This window comes from Anser brachyrhynchus (assembly GCF_964034855.1).
Source record: "Anser brachyrhynchus genome assembly, chromosome: 22".
NCBI lineage: Eukaryota > Metazoa > Chordata > Aves > Anseriformes > Anatidae > Anser > Anser brachyrhynchus.
Genome location: NC_137715.1, coordinates 5,268,644 through 5,286,617, shown reverse-complemented (window position 1 = coordinate 5,286,617; position 17,974 = coordinate 5,268,644). Strand labels below are relative to the sequence as shown.

The 17,974-nt window shown below is 45.4% G+C and overlaps 1 protein-coding gene across 23 annotated transcripts in view; it reads left to right on the top strand.

The window, feature by feature from the left end:
* TANC2 (tetratricopeptide repeat, ankyrin repeat and coiled-coil containing 2) overlaps positions 1 to 17,974 on the top strand; it is a 283,329-nt gene that overhangs the window by 146,729 nt on the left and 118,626 nt on the right. For 17 of the 23 annotated variants that reach the window (XM_080564855.1, XM_080564839.1, XM_080564854.1 and 14 more), the window contains one exon: positions 7,715 to 7,825. The exons of the other annotated variants lie outside the window; for them this stretch is intronic. In XM_080564855.1, the coding sequence (XP_080420981.1) occupies positions 7,715 to 7,825 (111 nt within the window). The remainder of the gene's footprint in view (positions 1 to 7,714; positions 7,826 to 17,974) is intronic. 23 annotated transcript variants of the gene reach the window in all.

Here is a 17,974-nt window from a genome sequence, read left to right as displayed (position 1 = left end):
TGCCTTGTCTGGATGTTAAATAGGTAACTTGCTTCTCCTCAGAGCTATCTCCCCTACGGGGATAAGGGCTTTTTGGCAACCCACATTGCAAATAAATTTATCAACAGGGTAAGACATTTTCTTTTGTCTTTTCTGGGGGCTTTAATAGGAGCAACTTTCTTCCTAAAGGCTTGCCAGAGTTTTCGAGGCAGCAGCAGCATCACGGCCCCACGCTGGGATCCTCAGCCCGGTCTCGCTGAAGGCTGAAGCGTTGGGGCTGACCGAGGAGAGGGCTGCATTGCTGTCACCCCAGCCTGCTGGGTAGTTTGAGAACAAATTGCTGCTCCATTTGCTCTAAATGACAGCAAATAGTTGCGTGGTAATAAGAAAAATGGAAGTTGAGCTAAAATTCTGGAAGTGCAGAGTGGATATAAATTAGTATTTTAGGCAACATTATTTTCTGCCTGAGTACCCAAATTATTGCAGATATCTTTGAGCTAGTTGTTATTGAACAGTTCCCACAGAAATCTGTTGGTTTATTTTTTTCTGCATGTAATTACACTACAAGTCTTTCGGAAACAAGTTATTTTTTCCCTTGAAAATTAATTAGGGGTGCCTATTTGTACAGAGGGAGGTTACAATCAATTATTTGTTTTCGAGAGAGGTTGCAATAATTTAAGTAAGACGAGTTAAAATTTGATTTCATTTTAGAAAATCATACTCATTTCTGATGTCATTGAACATCCTCGTGTAATGTTACTGCTGTGGCTTGATCTTCTTTCCCCTGCCTTCTGTAGATGAGCAGAGGGATGTAAATCTTACACATCGCTGATCTGGAGGGCGAGAGAGGCTGGCATAAGTTTCTAGCAGGGCTCTGTGGTCCCCCAGGATCGCCAAACCCATTCCACAGGTTATTCCTCAGTTTTCCAAGAACAGTTTCAGGAGCAAGACCAGGCAGACCTTTCATGTTACAGAGTTCTTACAGTTTAAATAACATTTTAATTGAGACAGTTTTTGACAGTTGTTTATTTTACCTCTCCTTTTCCCTTGCTGTTCTTCCCTTCCCAGCTTTCTGTGCTCTCTTCTGCTTCCTTGCTCTCTTCCCCTTTCCACTTTAATTTCCTTCCTTTTCCTTTTTTTCAGAACCTTATCTCCTAAACTAACTGTGCTTTCTGAAAGTTTTGGAATGAGAACAATGTTTCCAGACAGCACATTGTTCTCACTTCTTGTATGCTCTGCCCTGCCCATGATGCTGCGATAGCTGTGTGACGAAAGGAGACAGGCTTTTACACGTAATTTAAAAAGCTTTTCTGTTCCCAAATAACAGAATAGAAAAAAGAAAAGCAACAACAACAACAAAAAATGTTGCTGTTACACAGTGGTGCCGGTAAATTAATGCTGGGTTATCTAAAGAAGGATGTTAATTTACAATTTCACTATTTCAATCTTGATTTTTTTTTTAATCTTTGCCTAAAAATCTTAATTATTGATAGCTAGTTTATTAGTGCCATGGCAGAAATAATCAGGTGGTCTGTCATTGTCTCTTTCTATGACTCTTAGCGAAATAAGGAGTCACTGGGGGTCAGAGGAGGCATTGCAAGCTACGTATCTCGTGTGTTGGGTGTAGTCCAGCTGTGTTGAGTCTGACAGTTACTCGTTCCAGGAGCTCCGTGGATCAATAGCACTGCAGCACTTAAAACATTTTAGTCCAAGGGAGACTTCAATAAAGTCCACTCGCTGCAGCATTACGTAGTGTTGGGCAGCTTCCAGCACGTGAATCAGCCCTTGGCACGGCGTCTTCATTATTAAGTAAAGATGGGGAATATCCGATGCACGGAGTGGCCGCTTAGATCGCCCTAAATGCGAGGTTTGGAAGTTTGCTCTTCAAACCACTGCGCGGGCTCTTCCCGTCACAGACTCAGTTGGGCAATTTTTTGTAATGAGCTGGTGCATTTGGGGGATGGCCTTCTCCTGTACATAATTTATGGGGTAATATTGTGCTCACATGTTTAAGCAATTCAGCCCCTCTTCAGCTGAATCGGGTGCAAGAGATGAGTGTGCAGCAAGCACAGATTTTCATCATTCATGGCAGTCTTTCAGCTCTTTCCCTAGCCTTTGATAAAAGCAGTGTGTTTTTACACAAATAAAGATAACTTCCCTTCTAGTAGGGCAGAGGAGGGTTCAAAGCATAGCTGAAAGTCGGCAGTTCTTGGTGCGTACGGAGGGGAGAGGACAAAAAGCTGGGCGGCGTTTGAGCCCCGCCATGGAGGAGCAAAGCGAGTGGGCTTCGGCGTGTGGCCGCGTTGTGCTTGTATTCCTCCTGAATCCCGTGTGTGTGTCCCAGGAAGCTGTGGTGACTTGTGTCACTGGTCCCAGGAGAGGCTCCCAGCCTGGTCCTCGCTGCTCAGCCCACCCTTGATGCTGTGGAGGAGCGGTTGGCCGTCCTCGTGCCCTGTCCCTCGATGGATCGGTTTGCTCTGACCCGTATGGGTGTCAACGCACACGCAGGGGCAGGTATCTGCACCGCAGGCAAACCATGGAGTTAATTAGTTCAGATCCGCTGAAATGATCTGAAAAAGCGCCTGGAACACTTTGTTCAATCAGGTCAGAAGATGCTAAGAGCCCTTTTTTGTGTGTGCGCGTGTGAAACGTTCATTGCAGAGCTGAGCCTGAATTCGGTAGATGAAGCCTTTTGCTAATCCATGATAATTTCCTTTTATCAATGCTTTTTAATATAAAGAAAACCTTTTTTAATTAAAATGCTAACTCATCTATAAATTACATGACAATGAAGTGGTAACAGAGAGAATGCAATAGAATTAGGATGCTCAGTAGGCTGAAGTGGAAAACAATGCTAATAGAGATAAAATGATTACTCGGGAAGAATAAACGCACGCTGCTGGTTCTTTGTTGTATTTTTATTTGGTAGTAGATTGGATTCTTGACACTGTTCATGGAGAGCAACAGAATTGATCCCGGTACTCATTGCAGCCATGAAAAAAGGATGAGCCATCAGCAGCTCCTGGTACCCGAAGTGTTTTTGGGGTGCAAGAGGAAGGTGTTGGCAGCAGGCGGTGAGAGCGGCCGCGTTGGGCAGCTCTCCCCTACCACTTACTCCAGCTCCAGCCCCCTGCTCCTCGGAGCTGACTTCCCCGGGTGCCCCACAGAGACTTGGTGTCTCCCAGTCTGAGCAGTATCACGGGAGGTTTCTGTTTCCCAGGTGGGCATCCTTTCAGGATACTCTGATTTTTTAGAGATTCCTATCGCTTCCATCTTCAGCCTGCCCGACTGCAGCCTCTAATAAAGTGTTTTACCTAGTGTTAGTTTAAAAGTGCTCTACTACAGTTCTGTGCTGGTTGTAAATAAGTTTGCTTATGTGTGCTTTTTCGTTTTTATTAGAAGAGCAGTTTCAAACATTTTTCCAAAAACAAGTATACAATTTTTAAATTGATTTACAGCAGCAGGCTCATGTCTGCTTTAAAGACTGATCTTCAGACGTCAGTGACAGTATTGTACTTACAGTGTCCTTGTGGATATTAAGGAGAATTAGCGTGAAAACAGAAGGAAATAATTTCTATCTTTTCCCCCTCTGGAAGATAGACCACCTGCTGCAGAAAGTGTCATAAATGAGCCATCTAATTAAACTTTCTGAATGCTTACCCTGGTAATTGTTTTGCATTCCGTGGTTAATTCCTATCCTAGAAGTACCATCGCTTTCCTTCAAGAGGAAAAATTCCTGTCAAAGTCGAATGAGAATTTGATTTGCACTGAAGGAAGGCTTTTCAGCTTTGCTCTACTGACTTGGGTACCGGTGGGGATTAATTGCACTGAGAACTGCAGGAACCGGCCCCGAAAATGTGCAGTATTTGTTTTAAATAACTTCCCTGGATATTTACATTGGAGTTCCTACACCAGTAGTAGCAAGTCTGGTCCCATATGACACCAGTGCTATGTTTGTCGTTGAGTCCTTGGGCATAGGATGGGCCCATGGAAGGTCCATACAGAGGCTGCTCTCCTCTGCTCCCGGACACGAACATACATTGGAGCCCGGCTGACCCCAATGAAGGTTTTTGCAACTGAGCTACTTGTCACTGGGAAGTGTTTCTGAATTAGATGTGCATTTTGCAGTTCTGGAAGGACATTAGTAACTGCTGAGCCCTTCACTTAATTTGGTATTACTTACGCTGCTCCCTGCTCAAAACATCCTTTGTGTGACCAGGAAAACTGCTTCGATACTCTTTAATGCCCAGGCTCAGTCTATTTCTTACAGCAAATCTTATGGAAATAAGAGGCCTAATGGACAGAGGCAGGTGTAGCATACTTCGAATAGTTTTTCCCTGCTTCTGTTAGGATTTACCCTACATGCTAAATGCTAATCCTGTGACTTTGATCACAAGATTTCACTGTGGTCATGGGAGCACGTTCAGGACATAGGCAAAATGCATGTCACTGACAAAAAAGATCAATATTCTCCTTTAACACTTGGCTAAAAATGGCAAAACGGGTTTCTGAGATGATGGCGTTGCCATTTGCTATTTCTTCCAGTAGAAAAGTAATGCCCAAATCTGAGTCTGCCAGGGTAATCTTCCTTTGGACCGAAGACGGGAGCGCTCAACTCTTCTGTGGGGAAATCCTCCTTCGTGTAATCGGGTTACATATGAGTGAGGGCTTTTTTTTTTTTTTGTCTTTTTAAGGTTAAGAATATCTGAAATGAAAGAAACTAGTGTGCTGTGGCTTTTTCCCGATACGCAGTTACCCTGAGAAGATTTTATTGACTGGAGCCTTTTGAACTCAACTTGGTTTTGAGTCATGTTGACACAGCGTATCTTGTCTGCCAGTACCATGCATTTTCAAGACTTAAGTCACCGTTTTTAGGGAATAAAAACATAAATACTATACATTGCCCTGTACGACTAAAGAAGTAGTACAGTGAGAATTGATAATTTTGATAATAATAGGTTCCTCATTATCCTGGAAAGAAAAATTGGTGGATCAGCTTGTAGGGTTCATGAGCTGATGGCTTGTGCTGGCCTAGGTCAGGTGTTGGCTCCAGGCAGGAATTAATGGGGTGAATGCTGGGAGATGAGGGCAGCCCCTTGGTGAGGAGCACCCAGAGCAGATGCAGACGTGGGACGCGGCAAGTTCCTTCTTGTGGATGGACCGGAGCTGCTGGGCTGCGAGCAGAGGTGCAGGAGGGTGGGCTTCCACGGCAGGAAAGGTGAAGGTTGAATTATTTACTAGGGATTACTAAAAAAGACCAATCTTGAGTCAACTGTATCTTAAAAGATGTACTTAAACTGAATAATTACAGCATCGCCTTGCTTTCAGCGTTAAGCTTTTACGTACTTTTTTCCTGTTCTTCGGGATAAACACCCCAAGCATGCGGATCATGCATCTTTGGAAGCCTTCAGCTCACTTGTCTTCGGGTCCACACAGAACTCAGTGTAGTTGGCATCGCCAGCCCTTCCTGTGTTTTTATATTTTTTCCTTCTTCTTTGGGTTAGTAACTCAAGTTTAGAGCAAAACCTTCTGGTGACAACCTCATTGCAGTCATTAACGTTTTGGCCTATGAGAACCACGTACATTGGGTATTTTGGTATTTGTTTTGAGTTGAGCGTTGCTCAAGCATCACATCAGATGGTCTGCAGTTCTAGCGTAAGCCAGAAACAATAAAGAAAGAAAAGATGAGCTATTTCCAATTTATGTGATAAAAATGACAGTAACCGGGGCTGTGATAAAACAACTGAAACAAACTTATCTGTTAGGATAATTACAAACGAAACACCAGTAAATTGGTCTGTGCAGAATTATTATTCCCAACAACTTTCGTGCCATAGTCATAATCTTCCCACTATTGATGTGTTTTCATTACGTTGGTATCTGCTACAGGATCATCACAGCGAATAATTTTTCCACTGGCATTGGCCGATTTGCAAGCTGATAGGGTTTTTGTGTGTGCGTGCGTGTTTGTTATTTATGGGTTTGGTTTTAATCACTGGGCTGGTGGCGGTGAGCTGCGGGTTGCTTGTGCGAGCCAGGCTGGGCTGAGCAACCCTGCTCCTGCCTCCAGCACCCTGCAGCCTCGGCGCCTTCGGTGCTGCGATGGAGGCATGGGCTGGGGGCCACAGGGGGCTGCGAGCCCCCCTTATCTCCGCCAGGCACTCGCATTCCTGCTGCCTGGCACGGCTCGTCTTACACCGGCCCCTGCAGAGTCTGGAGGGGAGCATGCTTTAAATATACCTAATGTTCACGCCGTGTTTTCTCGTGCAAAGTGATAGCGCGGTGCCTCTTTTCGCGTCGTGTTGGGTCACCCAGGAGAGATGCTTAGGGTAAGGGGAGCCAGGAGGGTTGTTCAGCACCTATTTTGGTACTGGGAGTGGGATCTGATATATTTTGGTACAGGGAGTGGGATCTTGATATATTCAGCCTCATACGGACTTCAGTTGACAAACCACGCCATCACCTCCGTCTTCTTTTCCCCACTCTCTTTTTAAGAATTGCCCCAGTCGCTCAGGTACCGGCTCAGCAGGCGAGAGCAGGCGGGCTGTGCGCAGGCTTGCCGCTGCCCCATCGTCAGGATTGCTGATCCTTTTCCAGCTGCGGGGGCCTGTTGGCTGTGTGCAGTCTCCTTAAAAGCCAGAGATTTATTGCTGCCTCAGAGGTCATCGCTTGACCTGTTGAGCTTTTATTGCAGGAGATGCATGAGAACAAACGTCCCCCCATCCTTAGGTTCAGATCCCAAATTTAATTTTCAGGACAGAGAACTATAAATATAAATTATGTAAATCGAGGCTATTATACTGAGAACCGCAGAGGCATGAAGCATACTGACCCATGATACAGTTTTTAGAGCAGCTTTTCAAATTAGCCTTTCACTTTAATGGGCATGTGAGTTTAACTTTGAAATGCAATACAATAATCTCTGCATATAACTTATTCCCCAGTTCTATTTCCCTGGTCTGGCAGGAATATCTGTTTAAAAACTTAGTAATAAAGGCATTCTGGAAGTTGTTATTTTATTACAAAAGGTGCATAGAGCTTTCTTTCAGAATTCAGACCGTTCAAACATGCAGAAAAATCACATTTCTCTAGCACTAGTGCTCAATGCTGGTTTGTTACAGACAGACTTTTACCTTTTCCCTGCTCTTTCTTTAATTCTCTTGAATCTTTTCTGGATTTGCAAGGATAAAAGTGAAGCACTTGGGTTTTGTCTTCTTGGGCAGCATTAGTTGTAGTCCGATCGCTCATGTTGAATACCAAATCTATTTGGTCAGACATTCAGGATGTTTCAAAATTGAAATTTTTTGTTCAGAGGAAACAATTACCAAAGCCAAAATTTGCGTATTCATGTTAGATATTTATAGGTAAATATCTGAAACCCTAATGGGCTCTGTTACCTCTCTGTGATCTTAGCCCTTCTGTAGTTGCTGAATGCAGGCCCATTTGCTTCCTATAAAAAATTTATTAAACAAAGTAGGAAAGAAAAAAGGAAGTGTTTAAGAGTATCAAGAATGTGCCTCGATGCTCGCACGCTTTAAAGACTGTGCAGTTTGAAAGTTTTAACAAGAGCCATCTCCTTTGTAAAGAATGCAGATAATTTTTTTCTGGCAAAAAAAAAAAAAAGGGTAACCTGATATGAGTCTGACAGTGTCGTTTAGTTAAGTGCTTCCATCTGTTGCTTGCTATTTCCCTTACTCATGACCTCTCTTTCTTTCTCCCCCCTCCTTCTCCTTAGCCCCTTTGAGGAAGGCAAAGTTTGTTGAGAGCCCTCGAATCCCAGAATCTGAGCTTGGCTCACCAACACTTTCTTCAGCCCAGAAACTGGACGTTGATGCATACTGCCCTGGTAAGCCGCATGCGAAGGGTCTGCGTTGCGAGGGAGAGCCGGCGCTTCCAGTCCAGGAGGCTTTTAAATGGAATACGGCTCCTTTTTGTAGCTGCTTGATTGGACCTGCCCCAGCCCAATTTTGGTGACTTGGAAACCCGAATAAGTGTTAGTTTCTAAGTGATGCCCATTTTTGTTTGGTGCTTGTGGTTGTGTGCTCGTTCCAGGCTAGCCACGTGGCCACTCTTAGAATAATGTAGAAGATCTAGAGAGTTGGTTTTAAGTAGATAAAAATGATCCAATAAACATACTACTTTAAATTTCATTTTTAACGATGGTTTTCAGAGAGGTTGGGATAAAAACACATTTCAGAGATATCGTTCTATCAACTGATGTGAAATGGTGTAACCTTGTTTACCTACGTGCAAAAAATACTGCTTTATCTACTTTTTTAAGGAGTAGCTTCCAATTTACGTATCCTGTAGTAATTGTTCTTAAAAGCATACATCTTGGTGGAGGCCTCTGGAGAGCTGGTCGAAACATAAATAGAAGTGGGTCGTGGCTCTCCCTGGCTTAACCCCGTGTTCGTCTGGCTGCTCGGGCAGGCAGTTGCGTAAATATCATCAAGCCCAGACAGACCTCATGCAGATGTGCGAATGCCGTTAAATCTTTATTTAGCTGCGTCTTGCTGCGAGCTCGGTATCAAATCCCAAATTCTTCCTGGCTTGGCAAAGCGGTGGGGGAGGCTGGGAGGCTGGGGCAGAGGTGTCACACCTGGAGGAGGCCGTGCCCAGCGCTCTCAGAGCGATGGGAAGAGTTGTTTTTTGTTTTTTGTTTTTTCTGAATTCTGCCATTTCCTCCCCAGGCTTTCACTAGTTTATGAACTAAAGGGACTCGTGTTTTGCCATGGATAGAGGAAAAGGATGTCAAGTGTTTTGAGATGGAATTATAAATCCGTGAAATGTTCCTTTTTGGTCTGTAGCTGTGGTAGAGGAGATTGCATGAATAAATGGTTCTCTGAAATCAGGGTATCGCTTATGTCTGTGCATGGTGAGTCTGAAGAGTATTAGTATTCACAGTTGGAGGAATTAATTGAATGGTGTCCAATTTTTGAGTGCAGGCTTTCTTTAATGTGTTTTCTTTGAAAGAGGGGGTATCTTAGAAAAAAGGCAGTCCCTGTGCTTGGAAATACCACCTTTGAGGCCAGAGTTGCTGTGAAAAGCTCTCTTTCTTTTCCAATGATCATGAATTACAATTAAAATTTTGCTGTTGCAGCCCTTTCTTCTTTTAACTGAATAGCTTCAACTGTCATGTTTATGATCGTTAATAATTATAAACTTACTATGATTGCATCCACAGAGAATTATAATTGAATTGTAAATTTGGCTTAAAAGCATAAATTCCACATTGCCCTATCTCGTTGTACGTCTTGCAGACGTGTGTGTGTGTGTGTGCGCCTCTCCTCCTGCCCCCAGCTTCATTTGCCAGCGTGGTTTGAAGGTGCAGGCATCCTCCCGAAGCCCACAGCCCAGCAGCAGGCGGTGACAGTGGCATCTGCTTTTTTTTTTTTTGCCTTTTGATCCCCTCCTCTTGCTGACAGCGTAGTGATCTTAAAGGAAAAGTGGAGTTTCCTAGTGCCTTGAAGCGTCATTAAAGAAACATGAAGCATCATTAAGAAAAAAAGGAGAGAGCAAGAGAGCGACTTGCCGCAGTAGGTGCTGGTGAGCAGCACGGACTTGGAGCAAAGGCAGAAATTTGGGCTTCCAGGAGGTTCTGCAAGGTCTGGCTGCAGGAGCGGCCGTGCGGAGCCTGGCCCCGCGGTGCCTGTATGCTTGGCACCGAGCAGTGAAGCCAGCATTTGTTGAGGTCCAGAGCAACCGGCAGGTGAAGAGGGAAGAGAGGAGCCCGCTGGGGAAGGATTTCTGAAGCTGTTCATGGAGAGGAGGAGGTTGGTGGGATGCACGGGTTTCCTCTTGCAGTCCTGCAGTTCATTCCTTCTTCGCCACGCCCAGCGAGGAACCTGTGAGCAGTAACTCCGTGCAGATTGGCCCTTTGCTGTGGAACAAACAGAAGGGAGCTCAGGGGATGAGACCCTCGAAGGAGGCAAGCGGCTGGGAAGGAGTCTTGTGTAAAGAAGGAAAGAAGCAACAAAAATCTGGATGAACCCGCGAGGACTTTGAGCACCGGCACAGCATCCAGCTCCCGATGGGAAGGGATGAATCCCACTCGGGACTGTGGTGAAACCACCAGGCTCTGCTTGTAATCGGCTTTCCAAGGAATTACAGCTCCTTTCTTCAAAGCTAGTCGTGCTGCAACCTTCTTCTGAGGGGTGTGTGTCCGGTGAAGGATGTTAGCAGGCAGTGCTAAATGCTGAGTGTCTCCAGGAAAAAGAAGTTGGAGGAATGATGCTCGAAGTTAAGACGAGAAAAAAAAATAAAGTTGGAGATATGCAAGAGCCTAGCAATTGGGTGGAGGTGGAGTGGTTGTAAAGCGATCCCTGACAAGTAATGTAATTAATTATACACTTAAAGGCAGTTTAAAACACTAAATAGCAATGAAGAGAGAACATTATCTACTCTGCATATAGAAATGATTATTTCAATTTGAGATGCCTAGAGATGAAATTTTGCTCAATGCTAAAATGTTTATTTTAAGGCTCGAGGCACATTTCAGCACATTTCGGGGAGGCGGTTTCCTCAGCAACCATTGTTCCACCGCTTGGCCTCTCCTGCTGCTGCGGGGAATTATTTCTTTTGACATGTTGCAGTGTGAATCAGTGTACGAGATGATGCACGTTAGAGATTCAACACTCAAGGAAGGAGAGAGAATAATCAAGTGGCTGGTATTTTTGAGAGAACTTCTAGTAGGAAGGACATAGTAAAGATTTAAGCTTGTCACACGAGTTTTTAGAAAGCCATATTCTGTGGTGTGCCCAAAGAAGGCAATTCAGTTCTGTAAGATGGATTTAATCTATTTACGTGAAAGCAGAAATTGCCCCACATCTTACAGTTGTTTGGTTTAAGATGATGACAAAAAAACTACTGTGGCTTTCAGAAACACATTTCTCTCAATTATATTTCTGTAACTGCTTTTGCAATCACGGCAGTCAGAGTTGAACCCTGCCCTTTTTGACTTGGGGTAGATGAGGTGGAGAAGTTGTTGCTTGTTTCTTGACTTAGCGTTGACTCTGTAAGGAGAGCCTGAGAGGTGGTGGATCCGTCCTCCCTCCCTGTTCCTGCTCGGATGTGGCAGCACCTTTGGGCAGAGCAGCTCCCGTTTTCCTTCTTGTCAAAGGTAGCGACGGTGGCACCACGCTCACAGCCATCACCTCTCTGCAGGCAGGACAACGTGGCAGAGCAGGAGCTGACCTTCAAACCTCTGTTACTCAGCAGTTCAGAACTTTTTTGTGATGGTCTGGTGATTCACGATTTAATCTGTAATATTTTTATCGCATCTCACTCTGTAGAGGTGGCACAAGCAGGGAACGGTGCACTGGCTACTTGGTTCTGCTTCGCTCTTCATCACGGGGCATTTTTCTTTGTGCTGCTTTTTGTTTTAACCGTAGCATCTAAAACACGTGCGTGTTTTGACTTACAAGCGCTCAGGAAACCTACTGGAAGCAGTCTGAGATGGATGGTGCTTTCAGGTAATTGCTTTTTCTCTTAGATCCACGTTTGCAGTTGCATTTCATGTGATTTATTACCTTGTCATTACGTTTCAAAGGCTAAGTGTGTTATGACATTATCTTTTACTATGATTAAATTCTTCTTTGGAAATTTTGGGACACAAAACTGTCTGGTCAGTGGGTGTCTGCTTATTCCAGGCAAAGCTGGCAGGCATCTGCTTCCTTTCCTAAGGGAGTTAGGTACCACCGCGGCGCTGCTGCCATCGCAGCGCTGTTGTTTCTGTTCATCTCGTCGCTCCTTTTTCTCCCTCTTTGGTTAAAGTGTCTCTGGAGTCGACGTCTACTTGCTTCCACTTCTTTCTTTTCACCGTGTAAAGATGTCTAGTTTTCATTTTACGCGAACCACGCGCTTCTCTTAAACACCACCAGGACATATTTCAGGTGACAGAGAAAGCCCTTCAACAGGGAACAGGTGAGGCAGAGCTGCGCTCGCATTTCTTGTGGTGAAAAGGCAATAAGCCAAAAAGAAAACCCCCAAACAAAAAGTCAGCCGGCAGGATCCTGGGCCAGCCTCGGTCATATTAGACAGTGCTGGGCTGGGAGGAAGGCCGGGGAATAATCAAACAAACCGTGGCCTGACAAATGGTTTTACTGTTGAGTCTGGTGGCTGGCCCAGCATTCTCAAGCCCACTGACCTGAAGGGAATGGGAAATCGTTGCGATCGGCCCTAATTGCAGCAGAACAGTGGCAATTCCCTGCGTCGGTTGCTATGGGAGCCATCGACTTCTCCGTGCTTCTTCTGGGAGCACAGCGCTGTTCAGAGATGGAAGCGGCCTCAAAATAAACCCGGCTGCGATCCTGAGTCTGTGATAAGAATAGTGACGGCATGGTTAGGGTTCGAGGTGTGTCTGCTTGGGGTCAGCCCCAGGGCGCTCGCCGTTACCTGCAGATGGGCCTAGAGGGGCCTTTGGGCACGCGGGAGGCGGCAGCTTTGGGAAGAGGCCTGGGGTTGCACCTTGGGGTTTGTGGAGCCAGCCTTCTCGTCAAGGGGGCTCAAGAGTAGAGCTGGACATAACAGGAATTCCATATAGTATCCCTGTATGTTTTAACTGTTCACTGTGTTCAGATAACATGGTATTCCTGAAGCTTCCTGATGTGATCTGCAAACTGTCAGCTTCCCCTTACAGCCTCGGATTTTCTTTCAGCTATCTGGGGAAAAAAAAAGGGGGGGAGAAAATGGCTTTAGGAGGTCCAAAATCTATTCCTGTGAAGAACTGTCCAACTTTAGAGTGTCGCAGTGACTGCCAAAGCACCTTATCTACAAGGTGCTTGAAGTGTGTTTCACATCAGCTGCTCCAGCAGCGGAGTTCCCTGCAGCTCAGCACCTTGGGCTGTGCCTGTCTGGATGGATCCTGGAGTCAAACAAGTTGTTTCGCCTCGTCAGACAGGAGTGCTTCCCTTCCCTTCCTCTGCTGGGAAATGGTAACTTCTTTGTGCTAACACTTAGGCTTAGTGAGTATTTGTAGCTTTCTGTCTTGCCAGTAAGTAAATATGTACGCAAGCAAACTGGCCCTGTTGACTTTGAAGCCTTTGGCGATGGGCCTACAAGGATGTGCGTAAAAGCCTCCTGGTTTTCACATCTGAGTAGACGTGACACTTAATATCACACTTTGCAGTAAGCAGGGAGCATCGGAGACCTTCCCCGCACTGTGTACTTAACCTTTGCGTTGCTGATGGAGAAAGTCAAGGTCAGGCTCCGCACAGAACGAGCGACTCCCTGCAGGGGAATTTCCTTTTCTAGTATATTATTTCTTAAAACAAGGAACAAGGGCAGCCTGCACCGATGCTCCCAAATACCACAGCTCAGGCAGTATGGCTGTGAACCTGTGATGGCCTGTGAAGCAGAGACATCCGAGTTGTGTGGATTAGTTGAGAACGAGTCGTGTCAGGAGGCTGTCGGGTGTCCTCAGCGGTGTGGGCCACTCGGTTTTGCTCCAGCGCTGTGGCCCGATGGCCATCCACGCTGCTGAGCTGTCTTTGGGTGTGGAGCATCGTGCCGTCACTGCAAGCAAAACTGAGGATTCGATAAACGCGGATTGTTCTGGTGGGTGATGTAGATGGGATGAGGTCAGGTCTTGGAGCCTCAACCCGACGCGGGCCTCCACACTGGCCCAGCAGTCCTCGCATGCTCAAATGCCCTCTTATCTGCACATGGCTTCATCTTCAGCTCCGTGGTTGGCCTGACACACACAGCTATAAAACAAAATTAGCTCTTATGGATGGGACAAAGGCACAGCTAATAATGACATATGTCCCCGTATATTTCAGGAGGCTCACTGGACCTTATAGTGAGGGAGAACTTTTTCAGAATTTCAGCCTAAAGTAAGGTACAAAAGGTACAAAATATCCTGCCTCAAACCAAAAAATCAGTCATATTCAGAGGTTGGAGTGGAATTATTTTTTGCAGCGTAGGTAACAGGTAATGCAAGTCTCCACACTTCTCTTCTGCTTAATCTCTTTTGGACTATTTTCTACGCTTGGCCATCACAGGGATCTGTTGCCTGTATCATCCTACTGGAAACGTGAGCTGGTTGCCCAGATCCTGCTTTAGGATCGCAGTTTTGCTGACAGCAGGTACGACGTGCCTTCTGAACCTCCAGCAGGGTGCTGCTCGCTTGCTGCTGAAGACGCGGTTGTTGTCACTGCCCTCGTGAAGTGTTGCTCGCACTCTCACTTCTATAATTATCAGCCGTATCCAAACCAAAATCTTTATCCCCAGACTGTCCTTCCTTGGGCAGAAAAGACCCGCCGATACCTGCAGTTTTGGGAAGGCACAACGTGTCAATTTAGATTTATGAAGCCATTTCAGCTTTTGTTCATCTTGTGGTGATTCTGTTTCCACTCCGCATCTGTCAAGCTGAATTAAATGCACACTGCCATGTGTTCGGTGTTCGCCACGAGGGCAGTGTCTGCTAGTCCCAGGGCAGTGGCGGCCCTGCCCTGTCTGTGACCGTGCTGTCCCGTGTCTTCAGGGCTCCCGCCTGCAATCTGTCGGTGTCGTTACACGACCCTAATCCTTCATCTTAGCTCCTGGAGCTGCCCGTTTCCTCAGGAGTTATTCAGGCTGTGGTTAATTTGGAGTTAGCCTTAACCTTTGGAGTTTATGCCTGTCATAAGTGGAAATACTGGGACCCTGAGAGGAAGAAGGAAGGAAATAATGGTAGGTGGGCTTCTTGGTCATGGCTTTGTTGATTAGTCGTCCCTTTTCCTTCTGACTTGGATATTTCTTCCCAAATACTCTGCAGTCTAGCAGAAGTGATCAATAATTCTACTCTCTTTATTTCTGATGCCAGTTTTGAGGCAATATTAGTTTGTTTCAACTTTTGTGGAGGCAAAAAGTGAATATTTGTTTTACCAGCTCCAAAGATAATAGGAGGGTAGATGCATTTGTGGAAAACTGCTCAATCCTTGTAAGGGCTTGGTTCCCATGTCTTAATGGTTGCATGAATCCAATGGATGCTTTCTTTTTCCCTTAACCAAAAGGCACTTGAACTTCAGGGATGCTATGGAGAGCTTCTCATAAGGGAAAATATGCAGTGCTCTGAAAGCCACACCATTACTTCTGCTCTCTTACCAGTTGCCTTGACTTCCTGTCACTCTTCGGGACTGCAGAACAAGGACTTCTTTATTCTTTTCCAGTGCGAATATCGTTCCCCTTGCTGTAATTTGTTTTGATCATCAGTATTCTCCCCGTCCTATCTGTTCCTTTCTCTTGGTCAGCACAGCTGCACTTTTGTGCTGAAGAAAGGAGATCAATTTGCTCATAACCTCCCGCACTGCAGCCTGCAGGTGGATTGCCTACTGTATTGAGCAGACTTTTGGACATTTGATGTCGCTAATTATTTGAACTTCTAATCGTTTGAAAGATAATTACTTTGAATCCAAACATGAAAAATTTGGGCCAGCTGGCAGCTGGAAAGGGCAGATAACTCACAGCCTTCCTGGAAAGCAATGATTATACCACCACATCTTCAAGGCCCTCCAGAGGTCTGTCACTTACCGCAGGCTCCAAAATTGTTGTCTTTGGTCTGAAATTGCAGCAGTCTTCCTCAAACTCCTCCATTTGTTCCTGAGCTTCCTGCTGGGTTCTCTTCTCGGCACCTGTTTTGGTTGCCCGACGGGAGGAGATGCGGCGATGTGCGAGGTTACCTGGGCGCTGTCGTTCTGCCTTCCCCTGTTTGCTAACTTCAGCGTTGGACTTCCACCCAAGCGACCTGTGTAAAATTGCAGCTCTTGCCCTGTGTAACTTAAACTTGCTGTGAGGGTGGCTGGTGGATCGGATTCTGAGTTGTGTAAGGCCTTCATTGACACGGCTTACGCTTCAGAGAAACTACAAGTATTAAATGGATCTCATCAGAATGGGCAACGGGGTCTTCCTGCTCTATTAGGTACTGAAGGGATGTTGATTAGCAGAGGCCCTGGATATTGGTTGTGTTTGAAAATAACACCAAAAAGCATGGAAAATTCTCTGTTGCATTTGCAGTTGTTACTGAAATCACCTAGTTTTGTGGAAATCCATGCGAGTACGGGAAGCAACGGAGGTGCTTGTTGCAGTAACGAATACAGAACTGTAGGATGAGCTCATTTTGATAACTCACAGTTTACAATTCTGCCAACCTGAGTAAGTATTAATAAGTCAGAATCATCCAATAACGCTTTTATACTTGATGCTCTAATAGCTGGTGATGGTAGATTACTAATCTCTGTCACAGCTTCCATACCCAAACCGCACTTTTGAAATCCCAGGAATCTAATGGCAGTAGGTTTGGGAGCCTGCTGTTTATGCTCTAAAGGCTAAGGTCACGATTTGGTCTGATTTGCCTTGAATAACGTTTATTCTGGAAAAGTGCTAATATATCAGCTGTAGGAAAAAGAAGGCCTTGGTGCTGCCTGTGTGTCCCCTTACCCTGTTACAAACCCACAACCTCCCATTTAACAGCAGTCAATGGCTACAGCATCTCTCCTTGATGTAACTAAAGTTACAGCTCCCTGTATGCTGGTTGTGTTTTGACCAGGCAGAGCTACCTCACAAGAAGAAAGGACACTTGTAAAAGTCCTTTTCTGCAAATTTTTTCTCCCCAAGGAGTCAAATGCTGGGACCATGGCTGGATGTGACAGAACGGATTCTCAGTGGCCTCTGCCGCTCTTGCAGCAGCCGAGGGCAGAAATGAGCATGGTTTTGCAGGTGAACGCCTGGATTGATTTTATGCAGTAGCAGCAATGTGTTCAGCACACACAAGTAAACTTCTGAAAGTTCCCTGCCACCCTGCTTGTGCCACCTGCATGCGAGGCGCTGCTGGCCCCCGCTTGGGGACGCTTCCCGTGCAGGCGGCGGTGTCGTGCTGGGAGCCGTGCGTCTCCCCCATCCCTGCCAGAGCTGGGCAGTTCCCCAAATGGCAGGAGGAGGGGATTTGTCCAGGCTTCTGCTGGAGCTGTGTGTAGTCCAGTTAACTGTTGGCACCATTAGCTTATTTGTGCTTCATCCCCAAAATAAAGCTTCTTACCAAAGCTGCCAGATAGCAAAGCCGGCTAACGCTGTTCGTTTTCTTCCCAGCAGTGGTGTGTAACGTGTTCGTGAGGTTTGTGTCAGATTTACCGTGTGAAAAATTGTAAGAGAAGAGAATACGAGAGGTTTAGGGAAGCAGTTGCTGAGATTCAAAAAATATTTTGGGTGGATTACGAGAAACATGCCTAATGTAGCAAAATAAATACACAAAATAATATTTGAGTATGTTGTTCAGATTTTATCAAATGTAATATTCAAAGGGAGTGGCTGTTCTTTTTTGATTGTGAATCTTAAAAAGGAAAATCAAAAAAGCAAACAAAAACCCCCAACCAACCCGGAACATCTCCCTATCAATAGGAGTATAAGAGCTCACCCCCAAACTTGGCTGGAATAAAAGGTCAGCTCAGAGAGCTAAAAGCTAAATAGCAAATAACTGTATTTAGGAGTCAAGGCCTTTCTTCAGACAGTGCTTGATGAGAGGGTCTGTGTTCGGAGATGGGAGAGCAGAGCCACGTTTAGGATCAGGTGATGTGCCCAAGATAATACACCGAAACTGTAAGGGAAGGGATAATGGCATCTCTGCTTTGCATCAGCGGAGGGCTTGCTGCCTCTGTCATTTTGTCCTTGCTGCTTTAAAGAGCTCAGGAACCTGTTCAGGGATCTAAATGTAATCTTGCTTTTAGGAAATGTTCCGTATACCCAGGATCCCATTTATGGTAATTGTGGCCTTTTTAAAAGGATGTTTAGTGATTGATTTAGTAACAATGTCCTCTTACTTCCTCCGTTCTCTGTTCTTCAGGAGGTAAATGGGAGCTGAAATCCAAGAAAATTCACCCCCAAATAGGAGTAATGAGGGTTTTTTTCAAATCTAGAACATGAAATACATTGAAATAGTTTTGATGATAGTATTGAAATTGCATTTGTTGCCTGTCTGTGGCTCGGTATGGCTTCTGATTAAAAAAATGACTGTCTTTCTGGC